The 25847-nt window shown below is 43.6% G+C and overlaps 1 protein-coding gene across 1 annotated transcript in view; it reads right to left on the bottom strand.

Moving 5' to 3' along the window:
- The window catches only part of Piwil2 (piwi like RNA-mediated gene silencing 2), a 57387-nt gene that overhangs the window by 18059 nt on the left and 13481 nt on the right, over positions 1-25847 (bottom strand). The window contains exons 7-19 of the mRNA XM_021182115.3: positions 20436-20553; positions 19686-19810; positions 18605-18685; positions 18213-18326; positions 10917-11105; positions 10329-10413; positions 8663-8752; positions 7063-7203; positions 4786-4899; positions 3454-3642; positions 1922-2023; positions 763-879; positions 142-230 (exon numbers count right to left, since the gene is read on the bottom strand). Coding sequence (XP_021037774.1) covers positions 142-230; positions 763-879; positions 1922-2023; positions 3454-3642; positions 4786-4899; positions 7063-7203; positions 8663-8752; positions 10329-10413; positions 10917-11105; positions 18213-18326; positions 18605-18685; positions 19686-19810; positions 20436-20553 — 1554 coding nt within the window. The remainder of the gene's footprint in view (positions 1-141; positions 231-762; positions 880-1921; positions 2024-3453; positions 3643-4785; positions 4900-7062; positions 7204-8662; positions 8753-10328; positions 10414-10916; positions 11106-18212; positions 18327-18604; positions 18686-19685; positions 19811-20435; positions 20554-25847) is intronic.

The raw sequence follows: 25847 nt of genomic DNA on the forward strand, positions 1-25847 counted from the left end.
ATACAGATATGAGAGGACAGAGGAAGGAGCTTAGCGCTTCATATACTAGGAAAGAGTACCCAAGACTCATCTGATGGATGTTTTAGTAAGATCAGGCATCAAAATGAGGTAGGCAACAATAATACTGCTATAGTTGCTTACAGATTTATGCTGGCCACGAAGCCGACCACAGAGCGCATGCCTCTGCTGGGGTCGTGGTACACGTCCATTCCAATGACCATTAGTTGTTTCTAGGGTAAAAAACAAACACACAAAAAGCAGAACTCAAACCCAAGCACTCTAAGTTCCATCTTTGTTATGTCAAGGTCAAAACAGGCCTTGTCGTATTTACATAAGAAAACAAGCTTTGCAAAGAAGCAAAGACTGCAATCAACTTTCTAAACAAAGAACAAAGCCAAATCTAGATCAGGAATCAGCAAATATTTCCTATAAAAGGATAAATAAGTAAAACTGCAGGTTTGAGAGCTGAGAGTCTCCCTAGGAACCCTGTGTAACTCTGCACAATGACTACAATGGAAGGCAGATGCATCCAATGCTGTGAGTTCCAAAGAAAGTACAGGTAACTCCTGAGACCTGAATTTCACACAGTCGTCCTATGTCAGGAGATGGTGCCCTTACTTTTTTCACCATCTCAAATGTAAAGTGCATGCTTAGCTCGTGGTCTGTCTAGCAGCATGTGGCAACTCTGAGAGCAACACGGTGACAGCAGAGCAGGATGGGGAAGAGCCTGGTACTGAACAGACACATCTCTGTATCACTCACCAGCGGAATATCCACTCCCCAGAGCTCACCACCCAGTTTACAGTTCATCTGAAGTAAAATTTTCTGAGCCACGCTCCGAAGCCTGGTGGGTTGACCAATGGTTCGGACATTGATGACCTGTCGTGACAGGACCAGAACATCATCAACCTTTTAGGAAATGTTAACAGTTCTAAAGTATCAACATCTCTTGGCTCCATGCCTTTCCTCTGTCCCTTCCAACAAGGAAACCAAAATCAGAGGATGCTCAACTCCTTCCCATTCAGTGGCACAGTATCTGTGGACAGCAGCCCATACCCTCCTGTAATACCCAGATCCTCATTATTTGTAGGATGGAATGTAATCACTATGTATGTAAATAGTTACTATCCTGCATTGTTTAGGGAATAAGCACAAGCATTTCCCTTCTGAGTTTGATGAGCTCAGTAGAGGTATAATTTTCTTTCAGAAGGGTTTTAAACTATGTTTGGTCAATCAGCTGATGAAGAATCCACAGATAGGCCAGCCATGGCGGCAGGCTTGTAACGCCAGCACTTTTGTATGTGGAGGAGGTGGGTAAAGGCAGGAGGAACAGGAATTTAAGGTCATCTTTGTGTACATAGTGAGTTTGAGGCTAGCCTTGGCTACATGAGACTGTCTCAAAGACCACTAATAGTGAGGACTGAATGTACTATATTAAGAAGCTTGAAATTAGCATGTCTTTTATTAATAATTCTAATTCTAGCATCATCAGGCATATATGCACATAATAGGCTCATGAACATACAACATAGCATGTCTGTTATTAATAATTCTAATTCTAGCATCACTAGGTATATATGCACATAATAGGTACATGAACATACAAGAACTTTCAAAATTATCTTATTCAAACTGACATTTTTAAGTTCCCTATGAAAAATATTTTCCCTTCTCAGAGTGAAGCCTCCAAGTCCAGCCTCAGTCACGAGGAAGCACCAGGGATTTCGAGTAGCAGAAGAGCTCTCAAGAACAAGAGCTACCTGCTGCAGCTGGCTCCTTTTAATCAGAATCTTCGGCATAAAGCTCTGCCCACGCCAGCCTAAAATGGCTATTTCAGCTTCCAGAGCTTCAGAGACACTGAGCTGGAGACTCACTGAGACTCTACCTGGAGCTCAAGGCCATGCGCTCCATTTCCACGCACCTGTGAGGGCACTGGGGACTGCACGCAGCACAGCTTCTTGATGGCTCCATAGAGATCATCACGTGTGCCCATGATGATGCAAACGACCATTTGTATCTTCCCCTAGAGGAGACAAGAATATACTTCTAGGATCTGATTACTCTGGGGACTTTCTTGGGACACAGATAAGGTAGATAGGAACTGAAAGACAAATGGTAGACATTCCAACCAGAATCATTCTTTGAATCTGAACTATTATTTGGCTTGGGGCTGCTGTTCACAGACAAGTGATACATTACTTACACCTAGAGCTGACATGACTACTAATGTTTGTTTACAAGGAGTCTCAAGATTCTAGAAAAGGGCCAGACTTAGAAGTATGCAAGGGTCCTATCTATGACTGCCTCTCTAACTTCCCCCAGTGGCTTTCCTGTGCTCTTCAGTGAACTAAGCAATGTGTCAGACCACAGAACGTCAGCTGAAGAAGTGTGTCTAAATGGAAGTGCTCAGAGTCAAACAGAGAAGGAACAGGGCCAGGTTCACAGTAGCTATTCCTCACTTTCTGTTTAGGGAGAACAGACACTGCCAGCAACATCCCTGGCAGGAGTCTCTATCTCCCAATACTCTTAGCCAATATCAAAAGAGGACCTTCCAAGAGGGGGATGTCAAACAGAGAATACCACAATGCTAAGAGACTCCAACTTCAGGACTGATCTTCTCCCAGGACAATTCCATTCACCAGACTCTTGGGCTCAAAGCTAATTTATTTCCAAAGACTTTTCTTCTGCCTCTATCCTCTCTTTGACTTCCTCCTTTGTTACAAGGGCTGGAGAGATAGATGCTCAGTGGTCAGGAGCACAGGCTGTTCTTGCCACTCTTGCAGAGGACCTGGGTACAAGTCCTAAAGCCCACACAGGAGCTCACAGAAGTCTCTAACTCCTGTTCCAGGTATTCTGAACCCTGCTTTGGCACCCTCAGGTGCCAAGCACACACACTGGACTGACATGCATGCAGGCAAGACACTCACACACATTATTTGTAAATGTAAATGTTTTTTGTAAATTTTGTAAATATTTTTATTTACAAAGAAGTAAGAAGGCGAAGTCTGGAAGCTGAAATGGGAGTACTCACATCCAGTGTTCTGATCAGCTATCAGGATTAGCTAATGTGTCTATGGCCAAGTTCATCACCGTGGCAAAGTGCATCGTGGGCCAGACCATTCTACTACAACTCAGAACTGCATCCAGAAAGACAGCACTTGGCTCAAGTAGTTGGTTCCTGAGCACAACATGTTCTACAGATAATTAACTAAGTAAGCTGTTCTTTCAGCCAGTTTCATAAGGAAAAGGCTAAAGAGCACACACGGATAAACTAAGACAGAATGAGAAATGCAAATAGCCAAAGGGCGTGAAGAATACAGTTTCATGGGAAAATGAGAAGGACGCGGGCTCCTGGGCATCATTAATAGACTGATAATCCAGATAATTTGAGATTGAGAATCCAAGTACTTTCAGAGATCTTGTAAGTTCACTCCAATTAAGTTACTTTATTACCTCAACTCCCAGTAAGGACTGAATGGTCCTGATATAGGTCTCTATTCGGTCATCCTTCAGCTCAACCCAGGCTGGGGGGCTTATGCGCATGCCAATGGGCCCGGCAATCTTTTCCAACATGTTAACCAGTTCTCTGGCTTGGTCCATCGCTCTCTTTGGATAAAAGAGTGCCCAGAAATGCATAGGAATCTAGGAACAAGAACATGGTATATTTAGACTTGGGAGATTTTACTATAAAGGAGAAATAACTTTATACTCCATCTGCTTGAGTCCTTCTGTCTTATATAATTTTTATAATTCTCATAGACTTATAAATATTGACAGTCTTATAATGGAATACAACATTAAAAACTCATCTACAACACACCCAATAATAGGAAGGAAATTCATGAACACAAGGTTAAAGAAAGAAGTCAGACATAAAAGACTATTCACTCTAATTCTGATACACACACATACACACGCATACACATACACATAAACATACTTGCTCATACACACACAGTACAAAAACAGTCAAAAAGAATCTATGCTTGTCAGAACACTTGTTATTCCCAGGGAATGGGGGTGGCAATAATCAGGAAATATGGTGAGGGGTTGAGTGCATCTATAAATTTCTGCTTTTTAACCCTTGGTGTTGGTTATATAGGTCTATTTAATTTGTAAAAATCAAGTATGCTTTTTTGTTTATAGATTTGTTTAAAGATTTCAATAAATCTTTAAGAGTTGATGCTTTTTACATATGGCCACAACAACCAACCTTCAGAATGTTGGTTGAAATATTCAGAAATAACTGTCTACTATTTTATACCTGATGCAAATAACTGACACCTCGTTCGTTGCTTTAGAGGAGCACTGTTTTGACTGTCTTCTATGGGGAAAAATAACCCTGGGAATTCCCAGGGGCAAAGAGGAAGAGAGACCAGGCAGTGGTGGCGCATGCCTTTAATCCCAGCACTTGGGAGGCAGAGGCAGGTGGATTTCTGAGTTTGAGGCCAGCCTGGTCTACAGAGTGAGTCCCAGGACAGCCAAGGCTACACAGAGAAACCCTGTCTTGAAAAAAACCAAAAAAAAAAAAAAAAAAAAAAAAAAAAGAGGAAGAGAGAAGAAAAAAATAGGCTGATGCAGAGGGATCACCATGGTAGCATAGTTCTTTCTTTCCCTTCAGCCTGTGGTCAAAAGGCTTCCCTCCAGCACTGCTCTGCTACAAAGCCTGGCTGAGCAAGTCACTCAGGGTGGAGTCTGGATGACTCTTTCTCTCAGAGGAGACACCAGATCACCCATTTCCACAGTCTGCAACACTGATTCTCCAGCACTTCAGAGTTCACTCACAGTTAGGATGGAAGCATCTCTGGTCACTTCCTTAACCCAGTTCAGGTCCTCCGATGTGACAAATGAAGTGTTCCTTAAGTTGATCCTCTCCATTGGCAGAAGCCGACCTTCAATCTACACAGGAAATAAAGTGCTGCTGATGTGGGGCCTGCTACAGTCATCAAGGAAACAATGGTCTTGCTGACTCCAACTTCTCAGCCACACACTGCACCTATTACATCCCCACACCTTTTTCTTTCTCTCTTTTATTTCCTTTTCTCTGTTTTTCTTTTCTTGCTGGGCTCTGATTTGCTGCTTGGTGAATGGAGGGTCAATGCAAAAACAGCCATCACACCGCCACACCACATGGTCTCTGTACTGTGGCTCAAGACTGACCAAAACTTAGTTGTCAGATTTGCCAGCAAGTGTATGTACCTGCTAGCATCACTGGCATCATTTTCTAATATTAAAAAAAAACAACTCTGTGTATGTTTAATATGTATGCAAGTATGTTTGTGTATACATGCTGCATATGTATGTGTTTGTGTGTATGTGTGTGTAGGCCAGTGGTTCATATCAGATGGTTTCTCTATAGCTGTCCACCTTATTCTTGAGGCAGGTTATCTTGCTGGCTGGTGGTCAGGAGCAGTGGGAATCTGCCTGTCTATACACACCACCAGGCATGATTCAGAATTAAACTCAGGTTTCTTGTACTTCAGGACATGATGGTCTAAGTTTTTACCCCCAGGACCCATGTATGGAAGGAGAGCCCACTCCTGTGCATTGTCCTCCCACCCCCACACACTCACAATAAATAGAATATAATACACTGTTTTCAAGACAGGGTTTCTCTGTGTAGCCCTGGCTGTCCTGGAACTTACTCTGGAGACCAGGCCTCAAACTCAGAAATCCTCCTGCCTCTGCCTGAGTGCTACAACCAAAGGAGTTTGTCACCACTGCCTAGCACAAAATTTTTTTAAAACAATAAAAAAGGAAAGACCCAGAACTCTAAGAAAAATATAGGTTAGGCTCAATCTCTAGCACCACAGAAAAATAGGCTAAAAAATTAAAACAGGGCTGGCAAAAATAAATGCTCAGCAGGAAAAGGCACTTGTCTGACTAAGTCTGATCCCCAAATACCACAAGGTGGTTTCTTTTCTTTTCTTTTTTGTTTGTTTGTTTGTTTTCATTTTTCGAGACAGGGTTTCTCTGTGTAGCCCTGGCTGTCCTGGAAATTACTTTGTAGACCAAACTGGCCTCGAACTCAGAACTCTGCCTGCCTCTGCCTCCCGAGTGCTGGGATTAAAGGCGTGAGCCATCACTGCCTGGCCACAAGATGGAAGGAGAGAACTGATCCTGCACATGTCTTCTGACCACCACACATGCACCACAGCATGTGCTATACACACACAGTAAATATATAAACAAACAAATAAATATAAATATAAGTAAATAAACAAGACATATAAAATAGATAAATGAAAGACAAAAACATTAAAATCATATAAAAAGGAATCTGGAGGCTAGGCGAGGGTGGGGGTGGTACATCATTTTAATCCCAGCACTCAGGAGGCATAGGCAGGTGGATCTCACTGAGCTGGGGACCAGCCTAGTCTATATATCGACTTCCAGTCCAACTACGGCTACACAGTGAGACCCTGTTTCAAAATATGCAAATACCTTTGTATTGGAAAATTAAAATGAGCACAGTTGTAAGTTAATGCTTTGCTTGCTTCCTATTTGACCAGAAATTAGTAACTCTGATCTTTTGGAAATACAGAAGAAAAGTCTGCATATGAGGCTAGCAGATTAAGTCAAGGGAGATTCGGATACCATGACTAACATGTAAAAAAAGATTAAGAATGAAGTCAAGGGCTCGGGCACCCAGGCTGTTTCCTCACATGCTCATGTTTGTCCTCTGCACCTTTTAACAGTGATTTATTCGGAATAAAACTATGACCAGGAAAAAGAAGAGTCAAAGGACTGGAGAGACAGCTCAGTGGCTGCTCTGTCAGAGCTCTGCGTTCAGTTTGCAGCACTCATGTGATGGCTCACATCCATCTGCAACTCCAGCACTCTTCCAGCCTCTGCAAGCACCAGGCAGGAATGTAACACCCATTCATAAATGCAGACAAAACGTGCACAGCACATGAAATAAACAAAAAACAAAATGGAGAGCAGAGCCAAACTCCACAGTAAAACAAGAGGATGTCCTCATGTTTCACACAACGCCAGGCCTTACCCCACCGCACCCACCCCAGGTTCCAGTGCTCTGCCCCCCATGGGCCTCTGGTTTACCTTGTGGACATCTTTATGCAGACTGAGCCCCCAGCGGGTCAGCTCATTGCTGGCTGTCTCGTTTTGTGAAATTCTCTGCAGCAGGCATTCCAAAGCACCGTGGTGCTGCTTGGGGCTCAGGTTAATCTGCTGAGTCAAGTCCTAGACACATAAACACAGGATAGCAACTTCTAAGCATTGTCCCCCTAGCAGGAGACTAATGAAACAACGCTTTCCAATGTGTCTGTGAGCAATCTCAGACTCAGTGAAATCCATGGAAAACGTCAAAAACAGCCAAGGACTTTTCTAAATATTTCTCAGAAATGTGAATGAGGTACATGGAGAAAAATTAATAATAAAATGAATAACTTTCAGCAGTTACTGAACCTCCTTCTTTCTGGGTATGGCAGTACACACCTTTAATACCAGGGCCTATGAAGCAAAGGGAGGTAGATTTCTGAGAGGTCAAGGCCAACCAGGGCTGTATAATGAGATCCTGTCTCAAAATAATTGATTTTTTTTAAAGCTACTGGTTCTGCTCCATGACATCTGATTCTTTTTTCAAAACATATTTTGAATTTAAAATTCCTAAGAGAGTCTAAGAACAGGAACACAGGAACAAAGTGGGCTTGATTATACATATTTAAACTCTGGGGAAATACTGGAGGGGGGGGAGGATGGAGGGGGGTGGGGGGGTGGGGTGGAAGACAAGCCACATGTTTACCCTAGGACAGTAAACCACATTCAGGCTCACACTTTTTCTTTCCACATTAGAAAGTCAATGCCACCTTAAGGCTACTTAACTAGCCACAGTATTGTCACATTATAGGCACTTTGAGGGATACTTAACAGATGTGTGTGTAAGGAATCTAAATCATGTAAGAGTTCTTTGTGCTTCTGAGACTCATAAACCATACAACGATAGGTATATCGGTATAGATGTACAGACACCAAAGAGATCATAAGGGCATCAGGTTTTTGGCAGTTGTTGGGAAGGAAAACATGAAAGAAATATCTCGCAGAGCCTTTCTGCTTCCTTAGTTCTCTATAATGCTACTCAAAACAAAACCTTACATGGCATGTGGGTCTGAGGCAAACCAGAAAAATAAGGGGGCAGAGGACAGCTAAAGCACAGACCATCCGGGGAAGGCAGCAGTGAAGGTCTGGCTGTACATGGCCAGGGGCCTCTCAGAACTCCCAGGACTGAGCTGATGGTGCTCCAGGACCCCAGAGCTTCACTTCTCATACAGACTCATGGTGCAGAGAAGCACTACAGTAAGTTGGTGTTCTCAAGGAGTCTCATTTATGGTTCTGTAGCTAGTTAACCACTGTGCATCTATCTACTGGGAAGGATGAGGACAGGGCTGTTCTTTTTCACTTGGAATCCAGAGCCTACACTGTTCTAAGGCTGTCCAAAGCTGTAACATGTAGCATCCTTTCTATGGTAAAGTATGTGGATGACAGTCTACAGAAAGAAAAACTGGAGCCCAAAAGAAAAGGCTCATCCAGCAAGTCAGAGCTGCACCCTACTTCTAGCCCAGGCTGCTATCCCAAAGGTGGTCACTTGAAGCAGGCATCTCCCCAAAACAGCAGGCACCCCCCCAAACAGCAAGACTCCAACCTTCATGGCCCTGAAGTCCTTCTTCATCTTCTCAGGGATCCCCGTCATGAAGGAGAGCTCGGGCAGCAGCAGGATCTCACCCTTCAGCAACTTAGTCAAGAAAACAGAGAGAAAGTGAGTGATCCCAGGGCCCAGTCAAGATGGGTCCAGGTCTGTAGTAATAAACCTGCCACTGAGAAACTTTTATGAAACCCCAAGAGAGAGGACAATAGGACCGGAAACACTGTGTATTCTGCCCTCCATGTTCTCTGTCACAAGGAGGGAGGCTCTCATAAGAAGAAAGACCTGCAACTGATGAGGCAGAGGGGTGGGGGGCATCTCAAGGATATACCTGAGACCTGGGATAAGGGAGGCACCCAAGGATCAATGGGGTGACCTTAGCTGTGACTCACAGCATTGGGGATAGGAAACCTGAACAGACCACCTCAAGTAGCCAGGCAGGAACCCTAGTGGAGCCATACCAACCTACCCACAAAACTTCCACCCAAAATTTATCCTGTCTACAAGAAATGAAGGAACAGGGGATGGAGAAGAGACTAAGGGAATGGCCAAGAAGAGGTGCTGGCTAGACATGGCTCAGCAGTTAGAAACACGGTCGCTCTTCAAGAGAAATGGGGTTTGGCTCACAGAACCCACATAACGGCTCAAAACCCAGTTTCAGGAGCTCAGACACGTTTTTTTCTGACCTTAGTGGGCATCAGGAATGCATATGGTATATAGATATACATGCAAGCAAAACATTCATATACATAAAATAATAAATCTAAAGTTTTTTATTAAAAACAAAGAGACCAAGTGTGGTATCAAGGCAATTCTCTGGGCCCTTCTGATAAATGTCTATACCTCTCTCTTGAATCTATAGATTTTTGTTTTTTTAAGATTTATTTTTATTATTTTAATTGTGTGTTTAGGGGCGGGGAGGATGGTATATGCACGTGAATGCAGTGCCCAGAGGCCAAAAGCGTCAGTCTCTAGAGCCGGGTTATATGCAGTTGCAAGTCTCCTAATGTGGATACTGGAAGTCAAGCTCGGATCCTCAGGAAGAGCAGTCAGTGCTCTGAACCACTGCACCATCTTCCCAGCCCCCACAAACTTTTTTTTTTTTTTTTGAGGTGATGTCTCACTACTTAGCGCTGACTGGCCTGGAACTCGCTACATAGACTAGGCTAAGGTTGACCTCTGAGATGACCACACCTCTGCCTCCTAAAGTACTAGGATTGTAGGCGTGTGCTTTCACACTCATGTCAGAGTTTTACTTTTTTTGTATATGTAAGAGTGTTTTACCTGTATGTATATATGTATCTGGTGCCCACAGAGGGCCAGAAAAGGCCCATGATCCCTTGGAACTGGAGGGACAGTTGTGAGCTGCCATGTGGGTGGTGAGAATAGAACCCAGGTCCTTTGGAAGAGTAGCCAGTGTTCTTAACCACTCTACCATCTCCCCAGGCTCCAGAGTTTTTAATCCTTAGATACAAGGAACTCTCTTTACATCTTTACCCTAAATTGTTCATGGAGGTATTTATCTCCTCCTGGCAACTCTGACTACAGGGAAAATACAACCATGCCCAGGTGTTCCACCACACTGCACGCTGTGTAAGCCGATTAGCGCAGACAGAGCCAGGGCAGCAGCAGCAGGAGGAGGACCGCTGGGAGGGGAGCCACTCACCATGCCATGGTTATTCTGTCTCTCACTGGGCCGGTGGATCAGCAGTGGCTGGTCATCTTCCTTGACTGTGATCCCATAGTTTTTGCTAAAGCAGGACAGAGCAAGAGAGTGTCACCACTCCTACCACAACCCCTCCAGTCCTCTTCAGTGCTACTGCAGCTTACAATTTGCAAAGTCCCCTCACTGAGAATCCATCAGACACTAATCACAGTATATGTAAGTGGGAAATGCAGGCTACAGCTTCCTTGCTGATGGACAGAGAACAAAGGCTCTATGTACAGCCCAGGAGAGAAGCTTGTGGAAAGTGCATCAAGCTAAAGGATTCAGAAATAAAAGTCTAGTGATTAAAGATGAGAACTTCAATTCTCTCACCAGACAAAGCCAACAAGAGAAATACAACAGACACCCCCAAAATCACTTATACAGGCCAGACTCACAAATAAGCTCATGTGGTCTCGGGTGTTTTTATGATCAGCTTACAGAGCTGTACAGTGTCAGGCACCACATCATTAAGTGTGCTCACCACCCAGAGTCTGGAGAGCACGTCCCACCCCTACCCTCAGACCAAGTGCAGTCTCTCGTCTGTACCTGTAGTACTCCAGGAATGTGATTTCCTTCCCGTCCGACATGACAAAGCTGTCTTTAGGAGTCTTGTTCCAGTCCACATCGTCGATTCGGTAGGTACGATTGTTGTAGCGCGTGATGACAATGCTGCCAACCAGAAGCTTGCTGCACTCATCCTGGAAGTGCTCCTTGTTCTGCTGGTAGATAGCATGCCTTTGGGAAGAGGCAAGAGACTCTGGTTGGCATCCATACACTCAGGCTCCTAAGAGAGGGACGGGGCTCCAGAAACTGAAGTAAGGACCCAAGGGTTGGATCTCATCTTTTACCCCTCATTAGCTGTACTCATCTCATGAACCAATGATCGTTTTGTAGGATTTATTTTTATTACTTTAATTATGTGCAATGTGGTATGTGTATGCCTGTATGCACACGTGAGTGCAAGTGCCCAAGGAGGCCAGAGGCATCAGGTCCCCGGAGCTGGAGCTACAGGAGCTTGTGAGCTATCTGATGTGGGTGCTGGAACCACATTCCCACTCGGTTCATTTAAAAGAACAGGAAGTGTTCTTAACTGCTGCATCATCTCTCCAGCCAACCCCAACTCACTTCCTCTTTTTGAAACATGGTCTCAGTGACGTAGCCTTGACTGGTTTGGAGCTTACTATGAGACCAGGATGGACTTGAACTCACAGAGATCTGTCTACCTCTATCTACCTCAGGAGTCCTGTGATCAAAGGCCTGTGCCACCACACTCAACTGTTGTTTGTTTTTAACTGAGGTCTCCCAAAGGAAAATCACTTGCATTGTTTTAAAAAAAAAGATCCAGGCTAGCAAGAAAGCTCAGTGGTGTAGGGCACAGATTGGCCTTACAGTGGTGTAGGGCACAGACTGGCCTTACAGTGGTGTAGGGCACAGATTGGCCTTACAGAGGACCCAGGTTAAAGTCCCAGCCCCATCTGGGGGTAGGGGTTCAAAACCATCTGTGACTCAAATTCCAGGGGACCTGACACCATCATCTGGCCTCAAGGCATTCACATGGTGCACAGGTATATACACAGGCAAAACACCCAGACACATAAAATAAAATTTTAGAGATTTTAATCAAATTTTCATGACTTCCAAATACAACAGTGAAAAGTTTTGTAACATGTCCATAACTTCTCTTTTAAATCACAAATCAAACCACACGTGGGAGGCCTAAAGCAACATTACTGAATAGTTCAGAGAAAGGCCATCTGCATCTTATGATTCTGTAAGGCTGCTCTGGCTCACAGAGAAGCCCTTCTTTGAGGATGTGCATATGGGGCAAAGGGATTTGTGGGTACCTCTGGTGAACTTTGAATTATTGTTGTAATACGTTTCTTACATCAAGCTAAAGTAGCGTGAGTGACTCTGTGAGTTTGAGGCCAGCGTTATCTACACGGTAAATTCCTGGTCAGCCTGAACTACATAACAAGATCCTGTCTCAGCAAGAAAGAAGAGAGAGAGAGAGAGAGAGAGAGAGAGAGAGAGAGAGAGAGAGAGAGAGAGAAGGAAAGAAGGAAGAAAGGGAGGAAGGAAATGTGCTGGCTAGTCTCATGTCAACTCGAGACACAATTAGAGTTATCTACAAGGCAATTTCTTAATTAATGATTTATAGGAAAGAGCCCAACCCACTATGAGCGGGGCCATTCTTGGGTTAGTGGTCCTGGGTTCTATGAGAAAGCAGGTTGAACAAGCCATGGGTAGCAAGACAGTAAACAGTACCCTCCACGGCCTCTGTATCAGCTCCTGCCTCCAGACTCCTGCCCTGTTTGAGTTTCTGTCCATACTTTCTTTGATGGTAAATAAGAGATGCTGACTGAAGTATAAACTGAATAAACCCTTTCCTCCTAAAGTTGCTTTTATGTTTCATCACAGAAATAGAAACCCTAACTAAGACAGGGAAGACAATTCATATAAGAGAAAGTATCTCAAATTACGTACTTGACAAGATATCTGTACCTAAAATACAAAAATTTTACAATTAAATAATATATTTTAGAGGCTGGAGAGATCACTCAGCAGTTAAGTACACTGGCTGCTCTTGCAGAGGATTCAGGTTCAATTCCCACCATCCACATGGAAGATCATAGTTGTCTGTAAGTCCAGTTCTAGGATCTGACACCCTCATACAGACATACATGCAGGAAAAACAACAATGCATGTGAAATAAAAGAAATACTTTTAAAAATGCATTTTAAAAGTGGATCAAAGATCTAAATATTTCACAAAGATATTCAAATGGCCAAAAGGTGCAGAAAAAACTGCTCAGTATCATGAGTCATGAGAGAAATGCAATCAAAGCCACAGTTACTCATTTTACATGCAAAGGTGGTTATAATAGAAACAGATGCCAGCAAGTGAGGCTGCAGGTGAACTGGAGCCTTCACACACCTCTGTTGGGAACATGAGAAGTGCCAAGCTGTCCTTGGGTTAAGTAAAGGATAAAAATAGAGCTCACAGAAATGGCAATACACACACCAAAATCTATCTGGACATGAAGTGCACAGGCAAACAGTGAACACTACAAAGTATCCCTCAAACAGCTGAGTAATAAATATGGCAAGGTCAGCAAAGTGGCTTAGAAGACAAGGGCTCTTGCTACCCAGCCTATCAACCTGAGCTTGATCCCTGGGACCCAAGAAAAGGTGGAAGAGAGAACAAACTTCACAAAGTTGTCCTCTGACCCAAGCAGCAAACACACCTACACACACACACACATACACACAAATAAAACATTTTAATATCACTTTTAAAAAGAAAGAAAAAGAGATAGTTCAGTGGTTAAGATCACTTGCTGCTTTTCCAGAGAACCAGAGATTAGCATCCATGGTTGACAGCATACAGTCTCCTGTATCTCCAGGTCCAGGGGACCTGGCATCTTCTTCTGACTTTCACTGGCACACATACACAGCATATACTTATACAAACATAGTAAAATAAAAATAAATATCTTTAAAAAGAAAAATATAGTATAACAACATGCTGGAGTATTGTTTCAATGCAAAAAGGAACTCTGTATCATGCTTATAACCTGGATATATCTTGAAATCATATCAAGACAGAATATTATACAAAGATTGTTTTTCATATGGAATGTTTGAAATAGTTAGAAAACAGATTAGTTAGGTAAAAGGATTACAAATTTGAGGCCAACATGAATAAGCCGGCAAGATCTTATCTTAAACAATGAAAAAAAATAGGAAGAGAGGAAGGGGTGGGACCCTGTATGCTGTATGCTGTGACTGTATGCTGTCAACCATGGATGCTAATCTCTGGTTCTCTGGAAAAGCAGCAAGTGATCTTAACCACTGAACTATCTCTTTTTCTTTCTTTTTAAAAGTGATATTAAAATGTTTTATTTGTGTGTGTGTGTGTGTGTGTAGGTGTGTTTGCTGCTTGGGTCAGAGGACACACACACACACACACACACACCAGACTGATGGTTTCTCTAGGTCTGAGGGCAAAGAAGGAAACTCATGCCCAAGGGTATGGGCTTCTCTCTGCAGGGATGAAAATGTCCTACAACTGACTGCAGTGATAATATACAGCATACACCATGGATAAGCCAACAGCCACAGAACAGCACCCTCCAAATGAGTATATTTTAGTCTGTATCTCAATAAAGCTGTTTAATTAGGTCACACTGGGGTTAGTTAGATGGCTCAGTGGGTTAAGGCACTTGCTGCCAAATCTGAAGACTTGAGTTTGATTCCTGGATCTGGAAGGTGGAGGGAGAAAAATCTACTCCTTCAAACTGTCCGCTGACCTTCACACATACACATATACATCCACACAAATAAACAGATGTGTGAAAAACCATACACAAGCAGGAATGTAGCTTAGTGTGGGGATGCTAGCCTAACATGCAGGAGGCCTTAAGTTCTGTCTCCAGAGTCACAATGATAATAATAACAATAATAGACTAGACATACGCTTATTATCTCAGGTTGGGTTTTTTGTTTGGTTGGTTTTGGTTTTTCAAGACAGGGTTTCTCTGTGTAGCCCTGGCTATCCTGGAACTTAACTCTGTAGACCAGGCTGCCCTGGAACTCAGAAATCTGCCTGTTTCCGCCTCCCAAGTGCTGGGATTAAAGACATGCACCACCACTGCCCGGCTTATTTCAGGCTTTTGTGGGTCAGGAATTAAGGCAACTCTGACAAGGCTGCAGGCAAGGTTTTCAGCCCAGCTGCATCCACCTCAAGGTTGAACTGAGACAAGATGTGTTACCAAGATCACTTAAGTGAGCCACTCTAAAGGCTGCCCCATAACATGGCCTCTGGCTTCCCTTCAGTGGGTGATCCAAGGGTCAGTAAGAGCGCACACCCTAAACAGAAAGCAGTCTTCTCATACTCTACCTCCCACATATTTTATTCATTGAGATGTGTGGGAAAGTCCAGCCCACACTCAAGCAGAGAGGACTGCAGAGTACACCATTATTAAATGTAAGGAAGAGCCTCTCCTTGACCAAATCTTAGCTGGGTTCTTCTTAACCAGGCTTCTCTCACCACCCACCACACTCACCCATTTCAGCAAGAATCTTACTGAGTCAGTCTAGCCAGAATTCCAGACTTGATATTTGATTGCCTTCCAGATCTGATCAGCCTTCATTCCTGTCATCCCTCCAGGTGATTCTCTTCAGTCTCCTTGGCTACAATCCCTCCACATGGTGTTTCCCTGTTAGGAACTACCTTCTAGTCTCTCAGCACTGCTAATGTTTTATAGATTTACACTTCCCAAGTGGACATGTTAAGTGTAAGCCTGTATGCAGGATTGCTTCTGCCCAGCTAGGAGTTTGGACCAGCCTAGGCAACATAGTGAACGGCCACCTAACACAGTGACCAGTCTTTAAGTCCATCCCTCCCACCATCACAGTGGTCCCCACCATGGTCCTCACAAACTCTACTTTACTATTCTAAACAGGTGTCCCAATTTATTCTTTAACAGAGACTATAACTAGATAAAGTATAATAAAACTTTGGAAAAAGACAAAATTTAAGGATAATTTAAAAAAAAATGATAATTGTAACATGGGCAGCTGATTTGTGAATACTAACAGTATAAGCTAGAAGACAATGAAATATAGACAAAACATTAGAAGAATATATCTACCAATTACAAACTTTAGTTTAAAATGAAGAATGAGGGGCTGGTGAGATGGCTCAGTGGTTAAGAGCACCCGACTGCTCTTCCGAAGGTCCAGAGTTCAAATCCCAGCAACCACATGGTGGCTCACAACCATCCACAACGAGATCTGGCGCCCTCTTCTGGAGAGTCTGAAGACAGCTACAGTGTACTTATATATAATAAATAAATCTTTAAAAATAAAATAAAATAAAATAAAATGCAGAATGATAGTTTTAGATAAACATCTAAATTGCCATCAGTAAATTCTAAACCAAATGGAGTACTATACTTCAGGCAAGAAGAAAATTACCCCAAAGAGAACCCTAAAATGTACAGAAAGGAACATAGAACTAATATTTGAGGAGACTACAGAGAAACCTGCAGGAGATTGAGCCAGTCAACATTCCATCCTAGGGAGCGATGGACCACTCTGACCGGAGGTTACAGAAGTTAAAGCTGTTGATGGGGAGGGGCTCTCGAGGTCCTATCCCTCTGTGAGGACCCAATGACTGCTGGGGGATTAGAAAGGATTTTCTTTAGTGGTACATGGCTCCTGGTAAATCAGCCTTCATCCATGCTCACATAACCCTGAACCTGCTGGGTCACAAAAAATATGCTCAACAAAATCACACATAAGAGGGGAGAAGAGTAACTGGTCAGAAAGAGGCAAGGAATAAACAGGAGTAGAAGAACAGGTGGTAGGGCAAACTGACCAAATACATCATATACACACATGAAATATCACAAAACCCCATTATCTGTAATCAATATATGCTAATAAGACAACAAGAAGGCGCCAGGTATAGTTGTGCAGACCTTTTCCCAGCACTTGCGAGGCAGAGGCAGGCAGATCTCTGTGAGTTCAAGGCCAGCCTGGTCTACAGAGGGAGGGCTACACAGAGAAAACTTCAAAAAAACAAAAACAACAAAAAAGGAAGTTTGTAGACCTTCTAAAGAGACAGGAAGCACAGTAAGAGAACACCTGAGTACTCGGGAAACAGAACTTAGTATGGCTCTGCTCACAGAAAAGGGGGCCACTGGAAAGCAGCACTGCCCTGATTCTGAGGGAAAGACCCTCCTGCCTAGAGCACCACTCAATCTACGGCAACCCTGAGGCTCACAGCATTTCTTCCTATGTACCCTCTCGAAGGAGATAATGGACGGCATGCCCTGCACCAGAGCCGGGGACAGCACAGGTGGTCTTAGCTCGGAGACTCAACAGGCGGCAGCATAGGGAAGGAGGTAGGCGGATCCCCCCAAGCCAAGCCAACTCCACCATCATTTAGCAGACCTTGAAGATGGTCCTGAACCCCACTGGGATAATCAGGACACCGGTTACTGTGAATGTAACAGCAACATATAACACTGAGCCCACCAGAAAAACCTATTTGCTTGCCATCATTTCGAAGCACAGAAGTTATTCCTGTAATCGGGGAAATCTACTATTTCTAAAGCCTGAGCAGCTCTGACCTCCAGGAAAATAACTTCTCCTTGGCAGTTTCCTGGAGTCTGCAAGTACACAAAAGGTCCAGAGGATGAAAGCGGCCATGACAGTAGAAGCTTTCCTGCTCTAGAGCTGGGTGGCTTTGTACTGCGGTCATATTAAGAGCTAGTGAAGATCATAACATGAGTTCCAGGCTAGCCTGCAATACAGACAGATTAATAATACTGTCTCAAAAGTACAAAAACAAACAACCACCACCACCACCAGTCGCCTCAGTCTCTGTGTGACATGATGGGATGATGCCTGACAAGACTTAAAATTAAAACCAAGGCTCAGAAGAACTAATTTGATTTCACTCACCCATGACCTATGAGCTCGAGGAGAACAGCACATGCCCAGTCAGATGCTCACCTCGGCAGACTCAGCAGAGAAGAGCCTCTCAGCTCTCTGCTTGGTTTTGTTTTGTTTTCTGAGACAGGGTCTTGCACTGTATTCAGGCCAGCCTGGAACTCTTTGTAGCCTAGGCCAGGACTGAACCTGAGGTAGCCGTCTTGCCTCAGCCCTGGGGGAGTCATCATACCTGGATCCAGTTCTTTTAATACATTTTATAATTAACCCACCCACATACACACACACAGAACAGGGTCTAGCCTGGCCTCCAACTACCCATTTCTGAGCTTTGGAAGGTCATCATGATGTTAAAGGTGGATGGATCCCTCTATTCCCTTACATGACATCCAGCACAGAGTCGTTCCGAATGACCTTATGAGAGACATCAGCGAGCAGGAAGAGACCCCCATCTGTCCTCCGGATACTAGCCGCGTAGCCAGGCCAGATCTGCAATCTGAAGAGAGAGATGTTCCAAGAGCATCAGGGCCCCTATTTTACACAATGCTGACACTGCCCTTCCTGATAGTCATGAGGAAGGCTGGGGTGGGGAAAAATGGAACCAAATTGTTATCAGTACAAACTTACTAGAAATATAAATAAACAAAAAGGTTTAGTTGATAAACTGTACTTATGACAATAAAATACTGTTGAAGTTATTGTCCTATGTTTAGTGAACGTAATGAAAGTTTCTTCCAGAACATTCAGAAGTGAAGGAGAAGAAAACCCACCAACCTGTGTTGCTGCAGTACCATGGCACTTGTAGGGTCATAGAAGTTTCTCCCCACAAGCTTCATATCCAGAAGTTTCATTACCCTGAAATGAATGGCGGAGGTGAGCTCTCTGTCTCCTTCCGAGTACTGGGTGGGCCATGGAGCTACACAGTCACCAGGCAAGCACTCACCCTCAAGCTGCATCCTAAGTCTAACAGAAAAGCTGTCAGAAAGCTCCTTCAGTCTTAGCTATGGTTTCCTCTGCAAGCCTGAAGTGCAGAAGGGCTTCTGCTCTCTGGATAATGTGGTCTGTGTTACGATAGTCTTGCTATAGGAGAGTGGAGCTAGAAAGGCATGCATCTGCAATGTGTACACGTGACTCAAGGCTCCCTCAGGACCCAGCTCACTGAACCCAGGGCTATCTCCCAGCTTAATTATATTACTGACCACCATGAACTAAAGAGAATACAGATGAACTAGTTTCCAACTTGTGAACAGCCCAGCAAGGGAACTGCGTTTGTTCCAGCAGCTCACTGTAGGTTCTAGTTCATCAAATGAGATAGTTTGGAATTAACTCTTGTATAAAATTGAGAGCCCCTCAAAAGGAGATAAACAACTATGAAGTATATATAATTTTTTAAAGTGTAGAAACTATCTCTCATCAAATATCTCTATACTCTGAGGAGTCCTTCACATGTTAATGTCTGTTTTGGTTGAGTATGGTCACTCATACTGTAATCCCAGCATTAGGGAAGCTGAAGCAAGAGGGTCAGGATGGGTGATCCTCAGCTACACATCAAGTTTGAGACTAGCCTGAGTTATACAAAATCCTGTCTCAAAAACAAACTCTGGTCTGAAAAATTCTTAATCAAATCCAAAAGACTCCATCTGCCTACTCAGCTACCCACACACCTAACTCAGGAACCCACGCCTGACCTGTCGAGTGAGAGGTAATTTTTGAATGAGATGATACTAAGATCACTAATTATGTGCTTCCAAGCCCACCCACAGGCAGACACTGTGTGTGGCACCACGCACACCTCCTGGGGAGCCTTATTCCCACCATGGTGAGTTACAGACACAGCCTGCAGCAGCTTCCTTACCGCCGGAAGACAACATTGTAGAAGGGGATGCACAGGTCAGAACACGGCTCCAGGATCTTCGTCAGCTGAATCTTGATACTGATCTCAGCATCGTCAGTTTTTCTCTGACTTTTTAACTCAACAACCTAACAAATAAACAAGTACAGTAACGAGAAATGACAAAGCCACACAGCCTTAACCCTAACTCAGAGTTCTAGAGCCCAAAAGCTAGCTTCTACTTCCCCCTCACTTTGCAGCCTGTGCTGGCAAAATCAATGTGATACAAACAAACAAACAAACACACAAAATAAGTAAGAATCAAAGTTGAACATTTACATCTTTAGTTTCGTTTTTTAATTGATGTTATGTATATGTACGTGTGTATCATGTATATACAGGTACCCAAGGAGGCCAGAAGAGGGCTTTGGATCCTTGGAACTGGAGAGGATGACCGGGATCACCCAGTATGGGTGGTAGGAAATGAACTGGGCTCTCTGCGGAAGAATCAGGTGTGCTTTACTGCTGAGCCCTGACGTTGAAAATCTGAGTGATTTGTCAGAGACCCAATGCTTCCTACCAGTCCATTTATGTATCAGAAACATTACTTTATAAACACAAGCTGGAGTGGGGCTGGGGGTTGATCCCTGCTGTGTTTTGCAGAAATCTGCCTTCTATCAAGCAAACTGTCCAGAAAATGTGTACTTTGCCACTATTCAACCCATCAGAGCACACCGGAGTTTCACCCACACCACACTCTCCACTGGGTCTCACTTGTTGAAGCTTAACAGGAAGATAAAGAATAGAGCCATCAAAAGCAGTGACGTTTCCAGTGACAGACTGGTGGTCCTTCAACATGCCAAACCGCATGCTTTTGCATTCCACATTGGGGCTGCAAAATAACAAAGGGGATTTTAGTTCAGTTTGACTCAAACAGCAATCTTTACCAAAGCTGCGCAGTAAGTTATGCGACTTTAAGAAGCATTTTTTGGCCGGGCGTGGTGGCACATGCCTTTAATCCCAGCACTCGGGAGGCAGAGGCAGGCGCATTTCTGAGTTCGAGGCCAGCCTGGTCTACAAAGTGAGTTCCAGGACAGCCAGGGCTATACAGAGAAACCCTGTCTCGAAAAACCAAAAAAAAAAAAAAAAAGAAGCATTTTTTGCCCAATACAGGGGAATGCCAGGGCCAGGAAGCAGGAGTAGGTGGGTTGGAAAGGGTATAGGGAACTTTCGGAGAGGAAACTAGGAAAGGGGATAGTATTTGAAATGTAAATAAAGAAAATATCTAATAAAAAAAATATTAAAAGCAAGAAGCATTTTTGGTACCTGCACTCCACCTAGTGGTCATATTTATAATTACACAGCTAACTAAAGAATGACTCAAGGATACCTGCTGGAGTAGAAACATTAGAAAATGTAACTAATCTACCAGGCTTGGAATATATGCATGAGTTCAGCTACATGAGAGGCTGAGGCAGGGGGATCATCAGTTTAAAACCTCTATAAGCAACTGATAAAGATCTGGAGGGAAGGCAAAAAACAAAACAAAACAAAACAAAACAAACAAAAATCCATTAATTCTAGACAGCTTGCTTTTACACATCATGTATATCCTTCTAGACTTCTAAGCAGAGGATCAGAACACTGCAAGGGGCCATATTGTATCTAAAACTTTACATGGCCATACACGCTTGCATCTGTGCTATAACAACACAAAATCATAGCATAGAATCTCACGAGTATGGCAAAGTTCAATACAATTTCACAGTTAAACAAGCCAGGCCTGACCATGGACTGATTGTGGTCTGCCAATCCCTGCTCTCAATCTTCAGAGGCACACATTTTTAAAGTGTCCCCCCCTCCATTTGTTTAAAGAATTCTTTTTGAGATTTATTTTTATGTATATATGCATGTGACTATGTGTATCTGCAGACGGTAGCAGATTCCCTGGAGCAGGAATTATATGGGTTGTGAACCACTTGATATGGATGCTGGACTGAACTCAGTCCTCTGTAAGAACAGCAAGCTTTTGTTTTTTAACCTCTAAACCATCTCTCCAGCTCCTAAACTGCTTTTGTTTTGTTGTTGAGACAAAAGTCTCTTGTAGACCAAGCTGGCCTTGAACTCAAAGAGATCCACCTGCCTCTGACTTTCAAGTACTGGGATTAAAGTCAAGAACCACAATATCCTGCTATAAGGTACTTTTAAAATGAGATTTTAATCATTTTTAATTCATGGTGATTTAAACTTTATATTATTCACTGCAGCAAATTGGCAGCTTAAAAAATTGTAACAGCTACCTAATTATCAATGATTGTTCTACTATATACACTAAGGCACAATCTTGTTCTGCAACTGTAAAGTGTGAATAAATCCAAGATTAAAAACAAGATCCAAGTATGTTCAAGTATAGGAAGACATAACAAAATTCAACTGGCATCCCTAACATTAAATATTCACATGGTAACATTTCCCCTCAAAAAAAATCTCATATGCAGATTGAGTATATTTCATGCCAAATGCTTAAATCCAAAGTATTTTGATCCTGGAGTATTTGCATATACATAATAAAATATCCTGTGGATGAGACCTAAGTATAAACATGAAATGCACTCATGTTTTGTGTATGCCAAGTCTAGAGGTAATTTTATATATTTGAAACATTTTTAGGTTTAGGGGTGTTTTGTTGTCACTGTCTTTTGAAAAAGGGTCTTTATTTAGTAGCCCTGGCTGGCTTGGAACTCACTGTGTGACCAGGTTAGCCTTGGCCTTGTGGCTATCAGCCTGCCTCTGCTTCCTGCACCACTATACCTGGCTCAGATTTGTTTTGTGTATATGAATATTTTGCCTAACTGCGTGTATATGTAGCTCATATGTGCCAGATGACCATGGAGGTCAGAATAACTATATGTATATGTAACACATATGTGCCTGATGACCATGGAAGTCAGAAGAGGGTACTGGACCCCTGTGGACTGGTGTTACCAATGTTTGTGAATAACCACGTGGATGATGGAAAGCACCTTGACCTTCTGCAAGAACAGCAAATGTTCTTAGCCACTGAGCCATTTCTCCAGCCCCTTACATAATACTTTTAACAAGTCTGTATATGAAGTTTCATGGTGTGTAATTTTCTACTTAGGGCTTCATGTCCGCATTCAAAACTGTTTAGATTCTGGGGCATTTCAGACTTGGGGTTTTCAGACTGGGACAAACCCCACCTATGCACATTTAGAGAAACATTCTGGCATTCCCTCCCTGTTCCTATTCCATGAGGAAGCAACAAAGCTACAGGCAACTCCTGTACCACATCAGTGTTTCCCATATTATCAGTATCTTCTCGATTACATCACCTTCACACCATGGCTTCAAAAGTCCAACTGGGGCTAGGCTCAGTCAGTAAAATGCTTGAACCTGCCCTAGTTTGCTGTTGTTTTTTTTTTTTTTTATAGCTATGATAAAACACCACGACGAAAATCAAATTGAGGGAGGAGGTAGTTTATTCCAGCGTACAGCTCTCAGGTCACATCCCATCACTAAGGAAATTTAGGGCAGGACTTAAAGCCAGGAAGTTAGAGGCAGAAACTGAAGCAGGACCCATGCAAGAGTACTGATTACTGGCTTGCTTAGTCTGCTTCCTGTTTTCTTCATTTCTTCTCTCATATATTACATCCAGACGGCAGTTTCTCCTCCCTCCCTCCTTCCTCCCCCACATCCTCCCTCCCCACCCACTCTTCCATTTCCGTTCAAAAAAAGAGCAGGCTTGCAGAGTAGTCAACCTAAACGGCCTATCAAGCTGCAATAAGATTAGGCATTTTCCTGCATATTAAGGCTGGACAAAGCAACAACCCAGTAGGATAGCAAGGGTCCCAAAAGCAGATACAAGTGCCACAAACAGGAGTCCCACAAAAACAACAAGCTACACAACTGTAACACATACACCGAGGTCCTGGATGAGCCCCATGCAGACTCTCTGATGTTTCAGCCTCAGTGAGCCTGAACCCAGGTGTGTTGAGTCTCTGAGTTGTCTTGTGGTGTCCTTGAGCCCTCAGGCCCCTGCAATCCTCCCTCCCCCTCTTCAGCACGATTCCCTGAATTCTACCCAGTGTTTGTCAGGAACTACCTACACAGAGATGCCACTACCCACAGTGGGCTGCGACCTCCCATGTCAGGCCATCAGAAATGCCCTCCAGACTTGCCTACAGGCAGTCTAATGAGGGCACTTCCTCAGCTGGGGTTCCTTGTCAAGTTGACATAAAACTAACCAGGATAACACTGTATCAACCCTCACAGTGGCTTACTTGTAATTCCAGTAATTAGGAGCTATATAGACAGGTGGATCCTTGGCTTCACCTAAGCAGAGCCACAGGTCCTAGTGAGGGCCTGTGTTTTTTTGTTTTTTGTTTGTTTGAAACAGGGTTTCTCTGTGTAGTCTTGGCTGTCCTGGAACTCACTCTGTAGACCAGGATGGCCTCGAACTCAAGAGGGCCTGATTAAGAAACAAGGTTGATAGCAGCTGAGAACACTGCCCAAGGCAGTGCATGCTCACATACAAACACCACTTAGATCATACAAATCTCCAGCCCTACAAACCCATGGCTTCTTTATGGCCTAGTCAATGCAAGAAATCCTTCCTGCTTCATCAGAATACAGTCTGTCCTTAACAAAACCATTCTTCCCTCTGACATACAGCCCTCCTCTCACAGTCCCTGCTGTGAGAGGGATTCCATTGGCTGTCTTCACTGCCTCCTTCCCTTTCCATCAAATGTGAGTTGTGCTGTTTCCTTCTCCCTTGTAGGAAATGGGAGGTGGTGGTTGGAGGTGGTTGCTGCTGCTGCCGCTGCTGTTTCGGAGAAAGGGATTCTCTGTGTGACAGCCCTGGCTGTCCTGGTATTTGCTGCTTTGTAGACTAAACTGGAACCACAGAGATCACCTGCCTCTGCCTCCTGTGTGCTGGGATTAAAGGCTTGCACCAGCACTGCCCGGCTCCCTGGTAGGAAATCTTGCTGCCTTCTTTATCATCCTTCTTTGCAGCTTTTGAAATGAGTGGTAGGTTCACTGGCTGTTTCTTATGGTCTATGTTCTTCCTGGTTCTTTTAATCTTAGGCATTTTCTCTGTAACTCTAATAGAGTCCACAGAAAACTATCAAGAATACACTGAAAGCAAATCAAATTCATTTTTTTCTTGTTTTTCTTGTCTAAATCAATCATGTTGCCCACATCCAGATGGATCCTTTCTTGGGTTGTTACAATACTTCTGGGTCCTTTCCTCCCAACCATCATTTCTTCTCTTTTTCCATTCCACTTTTTCCACATTTAGTAGCTGTTCTTCCAAAATGCACATTTCTTAGTAGAGCCATTTTGGAGAAGAGTCTGGTGGATCTTGAGGCAGTGTCTTCGTTGGTAACTTCTTTCCTTGTAAGCACAAGCATTCAACCCCAGAACCCAGGTAAATACACAGGGCATGATGGGTGCGCACCATGTGTGTGTACAGGTCCTGTGGAGGCCAGACACAGTGTCTGATACACTGGGACTGGAGGTCTAGATGGTTGTGAGCCACTGTGTAGGTGTTAGAAACTGAACCCACATCCTCTAGAAGAGCAGCCAGTGTGCTTAACCATTCACCCATCTCTCAGGCCTGCATGGCATGTGCTTGTAGTCTCATGGTCAGCAGGATCTCTGGGGTCTGCTAGCCATACACTCTGGCCTAATTGGTGAAATTCAGGCCAATGAAAGACCTTTTTTTAAGAGAAGTAAATGGCCTTCCTGAAGATGACACCTGAGGTTGTTTTCTGGACTTTATATGTGTGCACATATGGAGATATATATTTAAAAATATGTATAACCCAGTAATTCTACTTATGGATATAGACCTAAAAGATCTACAACTGATTATTTCAAAGAAACATCTACACACATACCTAGATTTGCTTTACAAATTCACGACAGCTAAGACACATTTATCAGCAGGTAGATACAGAAAGTGTGAAACACAACAGAATGAATTCCATGCTGTATCCTTTATTATTCCTCTGAAAGTTCTGTGCATGTAATATAATGAATTTAGTAGTTCTCACGGCAGGACCGTCCCGCATGGCCTGCCCCTCTCCAGCACAGTGGTTCTTCCTCTAAGACACTCCCTCCTGCACTCGGGTGGAGACGCCCTGCTCCACCAGAGTCATTCTG

The sequence above is a fragment of the Mus caroli genome, unplaced genomic scaffold (genome assembly GCF_978045245.1).
Source record: "Mus caroli unplaced genomic scaffold, Mus_caroli_1 scaffold_12, whole genome shotgun sequence".
NCBI classification, from domain to species: Eukaryota; Metazoa; Chordata; class Mammalia; order Rodentia; family Muridae; genus Mus; species Mus caroli.